Source organism: Abrus precatorius, unplaced genomic scaffold (genome assembly GCF_003935025.1).
Source record: "Abrus precatorius isolate BTA unplaced genomic scaffold, Abrus_2018 Scaffold10, whole genome shotgun sequence".
Taxonomy (NCBI): Eukaryota; Viridiplantae; Streptophyta; class Magnoliopsida; order Fabales; family Fabaceae; genus Abrus; species Abrus precatorius.
The window spans coordinates 13,224,057-13,240,645 of record NW_020874292.1 but is presented as its reverse complement, the minus strand read 5'-3'; the positions used below and the strand labels follow the sequence as shown (position 1 = coordinate 13,240,645).

Genomic DNA, 16,589 nt, shown 5'->3' with positions numbered 1-16,589 from the left:
CTTTGTTTAGGAGATTTACTTTCATGCTTACTTTTTGGATTCATTCCTCATCGTTCTTATATCCTCTTTGGTTTTAGCTTGATTATCGTTGTAATTTTTCCACTTCACTATGCCTCTTTATAACCTAGAAAAGTCCTCTTAATTTTTGTGTGTATGTGTGAATTCTAGTGAAGAAGTAGGCAATGGGAAAGCTTATGGATGATCATGCTTCATGTTGTGCATTTTGAGTGACATACTTTACCTTATATACTTAAGTGATTGAGAGTATATTGTGTGAGGATTCTATCTTTTATGGTTTATTCACTTGATTTGATAAGTTCATTTGTCAATTTGAAGTATGAGGATTGATTTTCATTCTAGCTATGGTTGATTTTATGATTTGCCCCAGAGGGCAAAATATTAAGTGCGAAGGAGTTTGATGTAACATATTTTATGTTTACATTTAATGTTTTATTTTGATTAATAAACACTTTTTATATGCTTTATTTTTGTATTTTTTATCATTTTCTACTTATTTGAATAAATTGGGCCTATTACAAATAAATGCTTTAATTTTGAATATTCGGTTATTCTGACTTCTGACTACTCTTTTGGCCATAACTTTTTCTACAGATATCATTTTTAGCTGATTCTAGTTGCATTGGATTCTACACATCCAGGGCTTCAAAATTCATATATGGATTGCTGGATTTGGAGTTGTTTTCTATTTTTTATTATTTTTTAAAGTTGAGACAAATTTATTGAATATTGTTGTGAGATTGCATTTAGACCCTTGTTATTTAATAATTGTATTTGGGCTTTTAGATATTATTGAGGCCCACATTTTGGCCACTTAATTTACCCTAATCAGAACCTATAAATAGACTAATAAGGTTTTGAATTAGAGAGAGGGGTTAGACACTTTGAGCTTTTGAGACTAGGCTGAAATAAGAATCCTTATTTTTACTTTCTGTCGAACTCTCTCGTTCTTTTCTCATTCTTGTGTGGGTTAAGCGTTTTGATGGAAGGCTAAACCTCTAATTCAATCCACAGAATTCAAATGCTATAGTTCCAACTTGAGTTCTACACTAATTGCTCTGAGTTTGTTCTCTTTTTCTCTCTAATCTCAGAATTGTTTATTGCGACCGTGATTGACTTTTCTGTTGTTAGATTTCAAACTAGGACTCAATTGATGCTCTAATTTGATAATTAATGCGAATTAGGTTAAATGATTATTTGATTTAATTTGTAACTCTATTCAATTAGGTTATTCGATTGAATTAATAATTGAATTGGGTGATTGTTCAAACGTGGATTTAAATCTTTAGATACTGTGATAGTCAGAGTTACACGCAATTGGTATTTTGTGGATTGATATTTCTTAATTCATTTTTTACTCACTTTAATTCTGTTTGTAATTTAATTTGATTAATTACAATTCTTAAAACCCCAAAAACCTTATTTGCATTTTTTAAAAGAAAATATTTAGAAAACTTAGTTGTTTTAATAGTGACTCGGCAATCGTCTATCAGTCCACTATCACTCTGAAAATGGTCACTTTCAACTCAAATTTTCTCAAAGGCTAAAAATCCATGGAATAAGTCTAGAAATTCCTGCACAATTATTCAAATGATCAAAATTGCAAATTATATCTATGTAAATCTATGCAAATTATATAATTGTTCAATAAATTCAATTTTCACTTTAGCAATTCAAATTGTTTAGATTTAATAGAATTCTTATGTAATTTTGTTGTTAAAATAAATTCGTAGAAAATTTTGAGTAAAGGCACTTGGGTTAAAGGCATTAAGAGGTCAATATGGCTCAACATTGTCACTCTGGACACAAAAAGTTAACATTTCAGAGGTTTGGAGGACAAATAAAGTGGAGCGTAGGCATTTTTCCCACCAAAAGTGAGAACTTTAGAGGATAATATGCATCAATGTTCTATGTGTAACAACTTTTATAGCCAAGATTAGCCACTTTGTAGGCCGATTGAGGAAGTGCAGGGTCTCACAAGTGACAACTACAAAGCTTATTAGAAAGAATATAATGCGCGTAACCACTTTTAAAGTCAAGAGTTAACATTATATAGAGGCTAAATCAAGAATATACTACATGACCACTTTTCATGGTGAAAGTATTCACTTTAGAGGTTTTTTTGGATAGAAAGGCTATACGCATAAACACTTTCAAGAGCAAAAGTAGATGTTTCAGAGGTCTATTAAAAGAAATGCCATGTGGAATTGAAGGTGTGTGTAGTTACTTTCATGGTCAAAATGGCTGTTCTAGAGGTTGTTTTAGCTTATTTGTGGAATTAAAGGTGTGCGTAGTTACTTTCATGGTCAAAATGGTTGTTTCAGAGGTTGTTTTCTACAGAAAGCTATACGCATGATCACTTTTTCCACCATAAGTGATCATGCTAGAAATGCAGAAAAATATATAAATTACTTCAAACTAATATTTTTAAGGGCTTTTCTCATTTTTTCCTTTTCACACCTTCAAAGAGTTAGAGAGAGAAGATTAAGGGCTAATTCCAAGTTCAAAATTTTGAGGAATCACGTTAGGAATTGGAATCATAAAGATTATCTTCAACTTTTCTCCTTCTACTCTTTCTTTCTCTCATTCCTTCGTAATGTTGTTCTTATTCTCCTCGGTTAGAGATTTATGGATCCGAATTTGAAATTGTAACTTGATTATGGATTTGAACACTAAGATTTTGATTGAATTGAGCATTTAATTTTTTCCTTAATACAATTATTGGATGAACTATTCAATTGAATTGAATCTAGAGGATTTTCATCAATGAAAGTTGAGTTAATTTCTCATGTCTGAATTGAATGCCAATATTACTAATATCTTAGGAATAAGAATCCATGATCTTGCTATCTATTAATTTCTAATACCTAATGCAATATTTAATTGAATTACACCTAAGGAATTAGGGTAATTAATTGAATATTAGGATCATTGAGTGAAGGAATTGAACTTTGATTAAATTATTGAAATTGATCATCAATTAATCAAGAAATTTAGAAGTTCAGAGTACATTCAAGTTTGCAATTGATAATTTGGTGAAGTAATCCTTAACTCCATTTCATATATCATTTCAATTATAAATTCGTCACTTTGTTCTACTATAATTTCTGAACTTTTGTTATTAATTTTAATTTTCTTAATTTAGTTCAATTAACATGAGTTATATAATTATTTTCTTACAATTTTGCTAATTAGAATAATTATGCAAGAATTTTTGGATAATAATATATTGGATTTAAGCTTTTAAGAGAAAATTGGGTGGAAGTAATCACTTCCAGCACCTAAAGTAACTACTCTAGCAAGCTCCCCCCAAAGGCCAAGTGAAAGTAATCACTCTCACCATTGATAATGAACACTCCAGAGCCATTTCAGTAAGGCAAGGCTGCACATGTTTACTTTCACCATTGATAATGAACACTCTAGAGCCATTTTAGAGAGACGAGGCTGCGCATAATCACTTCACCATTCATAGTGATTACGCGTAAGCCTATTTTGCTGATGAAGCCACAGGTGTTTAGTCCCAACAGCCAAAGTAATTACGGGTGCTGTGCGTAATTACTTCTAGTACTGAAAGTGATCACTCTAGAGAGGAAGCAATGCAATAGGACCTGCGCATAATTACTTCACCATTCAAAGTGATTACGCCAGGAAAATGTTAACTTTACTATAAATAGCTACTCAATTAATGGATAGGGACCTTTTTGCCATTTTTGTACTTTTTATTTTTACACACTATCAGAGGATTAGGTTAGAGCTCTAGGTGGTTGCCAAGAGCTTATTTTTAGGGTTCTTGTTTCTTTTTTCATCTCTTTACTTTGATTTTCTAGTTTTGTTGAACACTTATTACTTATAATGTTGAACCCCATCTATATGGAAGGCTAGTTTTTGGATATTAATTCCCAGCAAGTTCATAATGGTTCTTGAAATCTTGGTTTAATTGCTAATACGAAATCTTGGTCTACTTATGAATTTCATTTCCTTAATTTCTTGAGAACTAAATTAGGAATTGAATGAGTATTGTTGCTTAATCAATCTAGGTTTCTTAATTAGGGTTTCGAAGCCTAGTTTTGTAACGTCCCAAATTTTGTAATGATATTTCATATACTAATATAAATTATGAATTTTGATTTGAATAGGGATTTGATGAGTACAATGATGTGAATGTATGTATATATGTGTGAGTACGTGTAGATGAATATATATATATATATATATATATATATATATATATATATATATATATATATATATATATATATATATATATATATATATGTGTGTGTGTGTGTGTGTGTGTGTGTGTGTGTGTGTGTGTGTAATTGTGGATGTTGGTTGTGTATTGAGAGATTGGATGTGGTTGGATTGATTGAAAATATTGGCTGTGTGTGTTGCAGGGTGTTCTCGCTGTAACGAGAAGTCCCTGGACGTGAAGCATGGTTCTGTTGCATTTTCGCTGTAGCGAGAGGGCAATAGAGGAGGGTGCATTTCTGGATGCAGTCTCGCTATAGCGAGATTCTACAAAAACCAGAGTATAGTTTCTTTTGAGATTTTTGCTATAACGAGAGGGGGTGTTAGTGCAGTGAGGTTGTCTCGCTGCAGTGAGAAGGCAACAGAGGAGGGTGCATTTTTGGATGCAGTTTCGCTGTAGCAAGATTTTGCAGAAACTAGAGTGAGTTGTTTTCTTCGTGATTTTCGCTGTGGCGAAGAGGGGATGTCGTTGCAGCGAGGTTCTAAGAGATGGCTCGTTGTAGCAAGAGTGTCGCAACCAGAAGGGTATGAAGGGTTTAGGATTTAGAAAATTCATTTCCCATTCCTCACTTCTATTCTCTCGACTCTTGACCCGTTTTCATTGATTAAACTGCCTCTAAAGTTATTGGTGAGCAAGATTGAAAGTTGAAATCACGTTTGGAGCGTTTGGAGGACGAAATTCGTGTGGGTCTTCATTTCGAGGTAAGGAGGGACTCTACCCTATCTCATTTTATTTTGCATTCGTTTATTTGCTCTGGGTTGCAATGTGGTTGAGGTAGAATGTAGGGATAGCCGTGTTTTGATAGAAGATGCTTGATTGAATATGATGGAATGAATATTGAGCATTATGTGTGTGATGTAGCAAATTGATTGTGATGATGTTTTGATGAGGATTTGATGTTTAAGTGTAATGTGGTTGAATGTGGGCACACGTGCCGTGTGTGAAATTGAATACCATGATGTGATTGAGCATGTGGTTGAAATGCTTAGACATGCCATTAATTGATGTTGAATAATGTGAATGGTTGAAAATATGTGTGAATGGTATGTTGGGTGTGATTGTGATGATGTTTGGTGTAACGGTGACGACGACCGAGACCCAACATTCCTACTACTTTTAGATAACTTGATGTGTAATGTATATAGATTGCTAGTAAGAGTCTTGAACCAAATGAGATTTTTTTTACATGAGTGCATAGGATTATTCAACCTGGTTTATGGATACCAATATCATTCTTGAGTATTGAGAAACTTGCTTTTTAATGTATCTTAAAGATTCATGTCATACTCTTATTACTAATAATTACTCATGAGATTTTATTTTCTTCTTTTACCCATAGTTAGAACCTTTAGAAAATCATAATATTAGTAAGTACTACTTGAATAATATAGCCATACCATGTACTGACATAACTATACAAGTGGACTCCAATCTTTTTCATCCGCTCATGAGCCAATTACTAATAATATGAGATACAACATGTGGTTTGTTACTTCAACTAGAACTCTCTTAGGGGACGAACCCACAACGTTCACATTCATTACCTGTATGCATTGAAGAACCAATTTCCTGCCTATTTACTTCCATCCAAATAAAAATCAGAAGATAACTGATAACATAAACCTGCCAATATAAATAATTCCATAATTATCCAAAGTAACTGCAAATTATCCAAGAATCTTAAAACACAATCCATGACCATCAGAGTACCAAAACAAAGAACATTACACCCAAGCTACCAAAATAAAATAAAGTATTGAATTCTCCACTATACAATTAGTGGAGTCCTCTAGCAGTGGACAACAAAAGAAATAACTAAACAGTAGTTAAGACTCCTTGGAAGGGTCCTCCTTTATCTCCTTGGAATCTGAAGGATCCTCTTCAAATTGAGCTCAACGTGGAGAATAAGACCGAGAAAGGTCATCCTCAAGATCTGTGACAACTAAAAAAAAATGTCTAACACCACAACATATTTTAACAAAGAAAAGAAGGAGTGAGATATATTTCCAAGTAAATATCTTTAAGAAAAGAAACAAAACAAAGTAAGAGCATACATCAAATTAACACCATTATAACTTTTACAATCTAACAAAATGCAAGTCTAATTACATGATGCATGATTAATGCAAATGATAACTTTTGGTTTGGCAAAATCTCATTTTCATGCTTATGCTACTCTGGATCCATAATAATCCTATTATTTGGAAATTGTTGGGAGTTTCACTAACCAGCCTACATTTCGCATGTATGGTGGGGACTCGAACCTCCACCGACCGATCTAGCTTGACCAACAAGATAAGCCTCAGGAGAAAGTCTGGATAAAGGAGCATCGCGTGGAGACTCCCAGCCAGAGTTTCGGGGCCTAGGACACTCGTGGGGCTATTGGTAAGTCACCCAACTCCATTAAATCTCCTAGACATCAAGGTCCTCCCTATCTTTCACCAACAACAGTTATAAAATAACCTCGTGACTTCCTTCACAGGGGAGTGAGAATTCGCACACATTTGCCTTCTAAATAGTCATACACACTTTCGGAGTTTCACTCCCTTAATCACGAACACAGGCGTTGACCAAATTTATGATTTCACATGATTTCATCAACTTTTCAGAAGCATATATATGTAGAGAATTGGCAAGAACTTATATCCGTGCCTCAATGCACTTTCTCTAAGTGTTCCAAACTTACTAGCTTCGTCTCTTTCCTTGAGTTCTAACCATTACTTGACTAGAGTTACACTACTCATTTATTTTCAAAAAGAAAGAAAATAAAGTTTTCACAAGGTTTATTTTTGGTCATTAGATTCAATTATTTCAAAGAGCATAACACACAAAATATCTTGTTCAAATACAGCAAACATATTACTCATATTGGACATTTCAATAAAGCATTTCATTTAATTGACCTTTGGTTTTCGACAAGCTTTGAGTAAATAATTCACTTAAAATAATTTACAATTTTCACAAAATAATATTTGCTCAAACATCAAGTGTAAAATAATTCTCAATCAAAGATCGAGATTCGTCAAAATTAAAATATACTCATAATTATATTTTAAAACATCAAAAGTCTGAAGTAAATATTCAAAAATATCAACTTTTAATTCAAACACCACATGTCTCCTAATACATGTGTTCTAGACCTCAGGGATAAGGGACAACCCTCTTTGATTTATTTCCTTTCTTACTGTTTACTTGAAATACCTCCTCCCCCTTACCTTGGTGAGTAAGGTGGTCTGTAAGTTCTTTTTCTTGGACTTTCTGGTATCAGAATTTGCAGTTTCTTGGTTTGTTGCATTCCTAGTTCAGATAGGAGTTTATCAGAATCCTTTGAGACAAAATGGCCAAGAGCTAGTACTTTTAAAAATTCAGAAACAGCCAGCACTTATTAGAGAAAACTGGAAAACTTCAGATTTGGGCAAATGTTTGTAAAATTAAGTGTGATGGACTCAAACGAAGTACAAATCATGATCCGTAAATTTTGTTAGAAAGCTAAGATCCTAAGGGTCAAAATCAACTTTTAAAAATTAAGTTTTCATTCACAGGAAAGTGCAAATAAATCAAACTTCTCTATTGTTCACGCAAGTTTTTCAGCTTCGTACTGTTTTTGTAATTCATTTCGTAAGATATTCAAACGAAGTTCAAAATTAACATAAAAATATGTGTTGGAAAGATAATTTCATGTAGTTTATGAAAATCAATTTTTTGGTTGAAAGAAATCTATACAGAGGGAGTAAAAATTATTTCTTTATACTGTTTTTGCAGAAAACGTAAAAATGAAGGTCCTCACATATTCTAGGCGATTAAGGGGGCAAACGATATCGGATTTGAGCTCAAGATACACCGTTGGAAAGATAATTCTGCAAGGAACACATAGGGATGTTGTATGTCAGGTTTTGGAGATCACAGAAGTGAGAAAAATAGTCTCCTTTGCTGCTGAAACACTGAAAACGCAGAACAAGGAGTGATCTCACCATTTTCACTATAACTTGTGATTTTGATGTCCGTTTTGAGTGAAACCACTTGCGTTCGAAATATTTTTCACTGCACAGTCCAAATGTGCAGAGGTTAGGCCAAACAAAATATGTTCATATGGTCAAAATTGACCCACACAGTGGCTGGACACAGAAACCTCCATGCTTTTTCATGGAGGAGGTGCAAAAACTTCATCTCGATGCTTTGATTGGTGAAAACATTGAGAAAGAAAGATGAAAGAGTGTTTTTACCTTGCTTGGATGTTCAAGAGCAATCAACACACTCCTTTCAACATGCAAGGGCAAAAGAAATGAGTTTATGATAAATCCATATTTTACCAGTATTTTACCTTAGTTTTAATACATTTGATAAAGAAAACATGTTAGAAAAAGCTAAAAAACTCATAAAAATAACAGAATGTTTAAAGTCTTTCCTAAATACATAGTTGTTTAGATTTTATGAATTTTCTGTGTAAAAATTAATGATTTAATCATATTTTTGTAGGAAATTCTGAGCTAAGTTCATAAGATTAGAAGATCAAGGGAAAGATTGAAGAAAAGTAGGAAAAATTGGAAGCAAAGAACAAGGTCTGGTGAAGCAAGAGCTGGGTGTGATCACTTTTCCTGGTAAAAGTGATTGTTCCAGAGCATAACATTGAAGGATGACCTGTGTGTTATCACTATTGCTAATGATAGTGATCGTTCTAGAGAGCTTTCAAGCATAGGACGGTGCGTGTTATCACTTTTGTTCACAAAAGTGATCGTTCCAGAGAAGCCTCTAGAAAAGCAAGTTGCGCGTTATCACTTTTTTTCAAAAAACTGATTGTTTCAGAGAACCTTCCATCACTACAAGCTACGCGTGTCTCCTATTGTTTACGAAAGTGAACATGCAGAAACCTCGAATCTTTGCATTGCTACTTTTATGAAAAATAGTGATTGTTCCAGTCCTGAAGATTATCAGAAAGGCCTCTGCGTGGCTACTATAGTGACCACGCCAGAAAGGTGGGAATTCTATAAATACGAATTAGCTCAGATCTATTAGGATCTTTTATTCATTTTTACTTTTCATTTGTTTTCTGGTGTTGAGAGAGTCTGAGAGAGATATTGGGGACGAACACCAAGCTTCAAATCTTAAGGAATCAGATTGAAGATTGGCCTGAAGATGCTTCTTCGTTCATCTTCTTCTTCTCTTTCTTTCTCTTTTCATTTTGTAATGGTTGCTTAAACTCTTTGTAGTTAGGGATTGTGGATCTGAAATGGAAGTGTTGAATTGATTTTGGATCTGAACTTTGAGTGTTGGATTGGATTGAGTAATTGATTCTTCTTTTCAAGTAGTTATTGAATAGAAATTTGATTAACTAATCACAGAGAAGCTTTTATCAATGGAAGTTGAATTTGTTTCTCAGATCTGAATCAATTACCAGATTATTGATTTCTTAGGGATAAGACATCTTGATCTTGCAATCTTTTGGTTTCTAATGCTTAATACAACATTTAACTGAACCAGATCTAAGGCATTAGAATGATTGAATTGAATGTTAGATTCATTGAGTTAAGGAATTAACCTTTGATTAATATATCGTGAAACTGATTGTCATCCCATCTAAATACTTGAAAGTTCAGAACTTTATTGAATCAACACTGAAGTTTTGGTGAAACAAGTCCCTAACTATGTTTTCTACATCTGTTAAATACACATTTTCATGATCTTTGTTCTGTTCTATTTTCTGAATGTAATATTTGTTGCTTTTACTTACAAACTTCAACTGAATTTCATTAGGCTCAACTAATTGTGGACTTGTGAAGTTATATTTGAGAATTCTATTCCCTGAGGACGATATTTGGGACTCAAACATAGTTCTAAAAATTTTATAACTTGCTACAATAATACTAGTACACTTGCTAGTCAAAATTACTTCTGTTGAGAAGGTGACAATGAAAAGTGATCGTTCCAGAGAGGAACACCAAGCTTCAACCTTTGCGTGGCTCCTTTCTTTAAAAATAGTAATCTCTTTCATTAATCAAAGCTCTTTAAAAACTCAAATAGCTCACTTATTCAATCCTAATTCCTTCACTATACACTTATAACATAAAACTCAATCCATTCAACAGATTAACTCCAAAATGCAGAAAAAAGCAGAATCATAGCAATTGGAATTGTAGAAATTGAAATGAAATGAATATCAAAATTCAAGTACAACTACAAATAAGGTAAATTGGTTTAGAAATGTGAGTTGCCTCTCACAAAGCACTCTTTTAATGTCACTAGCTTGACGTTAAATGTTCCTCACTCTTGAGGAACCAAGTTAATGCAGAAGTTATTCCTAATGACTTCTCCTTCATGGTAGATCTTTAACCTTTGGCCATTTACTTTAAATTCTCTCCCTTCCTTCTAATCTTCAAGTACTACAACATCAAAGGGAGAAACTTCTTTCACCATAAAAGGTTCTGACTATCTTGACTTGAGCTTTCCAAGAAATAACTTCAATCTTGAATTAAATAGCAAAACTAGCTGCCCTGGTCTGAATTCTCTCTGCAAGATGAAATTATCATGTATTCTTTTAGTCCTCTCCTTATACAGTTTTGCATTTTCATATGCAAATTGTCTGAACTCCTCAAGCTCGTGTAACTGCAGCATTCTCTTTTCTCCGGCATTGGTTAAATCGAAATTGAACCATTTAGTAGCCAAATATGCTTTATGTTCAAGTTCCACAAGAAGATGACATGCCTTCCAAAACACTAATTGATATGGTGACATACCAATTGGTGTTTTGAATGCATTTCTATATGCCCATACTGTGTCATCCAATTTCCTTGACCAATCCTTCCTTGAACTATTCACCACTTTCTCCAAAATTTTCTTGATTTCTCTGTTAGAAATTTCATCAGGGAACTCCTCATTAATGTCACAGCAATATGATTGCAGTACTTCCAAAGGTATTCTGGACAGATGATCTGCAACACCATTGTCCTTTCCCTTCTTGTCTTTAATTTCCAATTGAAATTCTCAGAGTAGCAAGATACATCTTAGCAGTCTTGGTTTGACATCCTATTTAGAAAAGTATTTCAAGGCAGCATGGTCAGTATATACCACAACCTTTGATCCTACCAAATAAGATATGAATTTATCAAAAGCAAACACTATAGCAAGCAGCTCTTTTTCAGTAGTTGTGTAATTAATCTGTGCAGAATTTAGGACTCTACTAGCATAGTAAATCACATGCGGTCTTTTATCTTTCTTTTGTCCTAATACAACACCTATTGCATTGTCACTTGCATCACACATTAGTTTAAATGGTAAAGTCTAGTTAGGTTTAGCAAGTATTGAAGCAGAAATCAATTTCTCTTTTAAAATGGAAAAAACATGCAAACATAGTTCATCAAATACGAATTTTGCATCTTTCACAATTAAGTCACTAAGAGGTTTGGCAATTTTAGAGAAATCCTTAACGAACCTCCTATAGAACCCTGCATGGCCTAAAAAGCTTCTAATTCCTTTTACGTTTACTGGTGGAGGTAATTTACTAATCAGTTCTATTTTAGCTTGATCAACCTCCATCCCTCTCACAGAAATCTTATGGCCAAGCACTATTCCTACTTGAACCATAAAGTGACATTTTTCCCAATTCGTCACCAAATTAGTGTCTTGACACCTATGCAAAATAATGGACAAGTTAGATAGGCAGTTATCAAATGAATCTCTAAATACAGAAAAATCATCTATAAATACTTCAATTATTTTCTCAACTAAGTCAGAAAAAATAGCAAGCATACACCTTTGAAATGTGGCTGGAGCATTACAGAGCCCAAAAGGCATCCTTCTATATGCAAATATTCCAAATGGACAAGTAAATGCAGTCTTTTCTTGGTCAATTGGATCCACAGCAATCTGGTTATAGCAAGAATATCCATCTAGAAAGCAATAAAATGCATGACCAGCTAACCTTTGTAACATTTGGTATGCAAAAGGCAGAGGAAAATGGTCTTTTCTGGTCATATCATTTAGTTTTCTATAATCTATGCACATCCTTCAGCCTGTAACTGTCCTTGTAGGTATCAATTCATTTTTTTTATTTAGTACTACAGTCATTCCTCCCTTTTCAGGTACCATTTGTACAAAACTTACCCAGGTGCTGTCTGAAATGGGATATATAATTCCAGCATCCAAGAGTTTCATGACCTCTTTTCTTACCACTTCCTTCATGGAAGGATTTAGTCTTCTTTGAGGCTGCACAATTGGTTTCAATTTCTCTTCAAATAAAATTCTATGTTTGCAAAAAGCTGGATTAATACCTTTCAAGTCTAATATGCTCCATCCTATTGCTGACTTGTGTGCTCTTAAGATTCTCAATAGCTTTTCTTCCTCTTCTTCCTTGAGTTTATTGCTGATTATGACTAGATTTTCGTGATTTTGGTCCAAAAATGCATATCTCAAGTGAGAAGGCAACTGCTTGAGTTCTAACTTTTGAGTTTGTTCTTCTTCTATTTCCTTTTTCAGTTCTTCCTTGATTGGTTTCTCTGCAGGGGTCCAAACTGGTAAAGTTTCCAATTGCTGCACAATTTCCATAAGGTGTGCTTCCTTATGCATCACAGATTTTGTATTTCCTGCAACTATGGTTTCTTTCAACACAGAAATTTCATCAAAATCATCAAGATGATAAGGAGTAATAACAGAATCTAGTATATCCACTCTCACATGTGAGTTATCATCAATTGGATACTTGAGTGCTTGAAAAACATTAAATATTATCTTTTCATCCTGCACTCTAAGCATAAGCTCTCCCTTTTGAACATCAATAAAAGCTCTTCTAGTTGCAAGGAAGGGTCTTCCCAAAATCAGAGGTATATTTGCATCCATTTGCATCCATTTCCATGTTTAGAATTACAAAATCTGCAGGAAAAATAAATTTGTCAACCTTAACCAACAAATCTTCTACAACTCCATATGGATAAGTGAAAGATTCACAACTAATTGCAGTGTAATGTTGGTTGGTTTCACTTCTTCTATTCCCAACTTCTTCATGATAGCTAGGGGCATGAGATTAATGCTTGCTCCTAGGTCACATAAAGCTCTTCCCACACTACATTTTCCAATTTCACAAGGGATGCCGAAAGATCCTGGATCCTTGAGTTTTTGAGGAAGTTTTCTTTTAAGAATAGCACTGCATTCTTTTGTTAATGGCATTGTCTTATCATGTTCCAACTTCCTTTTCTTGGAAACTAACTCCTTCATAAACTTAGCATAAGATGGCATCTGCTCCAATTGTAACATCCTGTACTTTGATTTAAATAAAATGAGGTTTATTAAAGTATAATTGGAATAGATTTGGATAGAATTTATTTTAAAAAATAAAAAATAAAAAAAATTTTAAAAAAATTGTAAACAGTGCCAATGAACAGTAAAACTGCCTATGAATAGTACAAACCACGTATGAACAGTAAAATCACGTACGTACAGTGGCCGCTGACATCATCAGTGACATTATCTTGACATCATGGCTGATGTCACATATGCGTATAGTACGTATGCACAGTGTTTTTGACGTGAACATTGACCGAGAACAGTTTTTTCGGCGTGAACAGTAAGGCGGTGAACAGTATTTTTGGTGATGAACAGTAATTTCGGCGGTGAACCTCAAAAATTTTTTTGTCAAAAGGGAGTTTCACACAAAATTTTCATTTCTTTACTCCTATCCAAGGTTGTCAAAGGTTCCAAGGCTACATCTCACCATTTTCTCTCATACTAAACCCTCCTAAACTTAGATTTCTCTTCAAATTTGTGATTATACATCCGTTCTAAAGGATTTCAAGTAAGTTTCTCTAAGTTTGAAGTTAGATTTACCATTCGTTTATCTTCTTCTTTTTCTTATAGATATTCATTGTGTTCTTAGGAAAAACTTCATTATAGAGTTAAATCTTCGGTTAAATCTTTGTAAAAGCTCTGTTTTGAGGTAAGAGGGCTCTACTTTATCATTTTGTTATGTTTATTACTTGTATTCTCATAGATCTTGTCATATATATGATTATTTGTGGAATAATCCTTGTTTTATTAAAAATAATTGGTGAAAAGTGAGAATAATTGGTTGTTTATGTGATTTTATGATGAATACATGATGAAAATGTGTTAATATGTTCAAATAGTGCATGATAAGGTATATTGAGGATGGTTGATATGATTTTATGATTTTGTGATATGGAATATACAAAGAGATTGATGTTTCATATTTGAATATATTGTGTTTCATGTAAAAATGATGTGTATTGTGAATATGCCATGGTTTGATGTATATGATGAAAAGTATGTGAAAATATAATAAAAAATATGTGTGAACATGAGAAATGGCATATGTGAACATGTGAATATACTTGAAAGAGTATGAGATGGAAAAAGATATGATGTAAATAGTTACAGAGATACACTGAGGAGTGGAAGATGGAGACGATATGGGATATCTTAGGCAAATGCAGGGTGGTGAGTGACATTTAGGATTGTGTATGAAATATTGTGTATGAATGCACCATATGGCCGTACACTCGTTTCCCGACTTGACTCCTAACCATTACCTTTGCTAAGAGGCTGTCTATTGCATGCGTTGTATCCGTATTGCATTGGGCTATCCAATGACTATTTACATGGATGTGTAAGACCTTGGGATAGAGACATTGGATAACTGTGGCCACAAGGTGCAGTAAGCACGGATCAAAGAAAAAGAAATTGTGAATCTATGGAATATAATATATGTGTTGAAATGAGAACATGCTTTATATGACACTGTGATATGTATGCCATGATGTTTTATTTAATCGTGATAAGATGTGTTTTGTGATGAATATGTGTTTTGTATGAGTGGTAGGGTAGAGACTCACCCTTACACAACATTTCAGGAAATCAGGACGAGTAGTACCAGGCTCACAGTACATGGATGGATGAGAACTGCTATAGGACTTAGTTATTTTGAGTTATGTAATGGATATTTTCTTATTGTAGATCTTTTACTATTCTTCCTTTTTTTGCTGCATCACTCACTTTCTTTTCTGCAGGTTTTGGACTGGCTACCACAACTCCACTCCTTGTTGATACAGAAACAAGGATAACACACCTTTCTGGAACAACCACTTTTCTTGAGTAAAGTGGCCATGCGCAGGTAAGCATGAGCTATCAGTTTGCGCGTTACTCTTTTAGTTGAAAATAGTATCCACACTCAGAGAGTAAGCTTGTGTGTTATCACTTTTCCCAAAAAAAGTGATAACGCGCGTTTCATTCAAAAATTAAAGTCTCTGGAACGTTCATTTTTTCCAGCAATAGTGACCACACTTATAGCATTAACTCTTGAAACGTTCACTTTTGTTTTTAAAAGAGGTCAAGTGCATCTACGTGACTATATATTCAGAAAAGAGTGAACATGCAGACACACTCCCAAAACCAAAAATCACATTTCTCTCCAAAAATTTCTGAGATTCTTACTTTCTGTGAGTTGTTTGATCTAGCAACCTTTTTCTTCTTGCATGTTTGAATCTACATTGCAACAACTTCTATTCCAGGTAAGTTCTTCTTCATTTTTGTAACTGAAGTTAGGGTTCTTCATAGTTAAAATTCTGGAAAAATTTTTGAAAATGGAAACTGAGAGATTTTCTGATATTGATGAAATTAAAAGATAATGTAGCTAAGTTCTCACTTCATTTGACAACTTCATTGGAAGAATGGTAGATACAATGTGATATTTGCATGAACAATTTCTCTGCTGATAATGAGTTGAATTGAGGGGCCTATGATAGTGTTCAGAGGGCAAGTGTACCCATCGAGAAGTAATAAAGGGTTCTTAAATTAAGTTCCTGAAATATCGTCCCACAAGGATTGATTTCCAATTACTAAGAATTTCCTAATTCAATTGTTTAAGCTTCAAAGATACAAGATTAATTAAAAACAAGAATTTATAAAATCAATTATAAAACTAAGAGCAAGGAATACAATGCATGTCTTGGTTAAACTTATCGAAGAGGAACCTAGGCCATATGGGTTTTCTCATTCAATCCTTTATGTTATTTTTCTATTTAACTCTAAATTCAATTTCCTTGTGATTACCAATCATTCATACGAATACTATTAATACCCAATGATCATGCAATATTAATATTCTTTTCTGTAAATTAACATCCCCAATGGTTATACAAGACAACAATTTAAGAAAGCTTAAGAAACCTATGAACTTCTTAATTTAATAACGATTAGAAGAGAAAGATTGGTTTGGTCCACCTAATTCTTTGTCTTGTTTTACCCTATAGATCTATTAATTAACCGAGATACGGTCGCCTGACGATATAATTAATTAGGATTAAGAAAGAAGTGCAAT

The 16,589-nt window shown here is 33.6% G+C and overlaps 1 protein-coding gene across 1 annotated transcript; it reads right to left on the bottom strand.

The window, feature by feature from the left end:
• Positions 1-13,171: 13,171 nt before the first annotated feature.
• On the bottom strand, positions 13,172-13,510 carry LOC113851933. The gene has a single exon (XM_027482211.1). The coding sequence runs from the start codon at positions 13,508-13,510 to the stop codon at positions 13,172-13,174; it is 339 nt and encodes a 112-aa protein (XP_027338012.1).
• Between the last annotated feature and the right edge of the window lie 3,079 nt (positions 13,511-16,589).

Bases quoted from the DNA above. Each gene is read 5' to 3' on its own strand.
- LOC113851933 (XM_027482211.1), bottom strand. From the start codon at position 13,510: ATGTTACAATTGGAGCAGATGCCATCTTATGCTAAGTTTATGAAGGAG.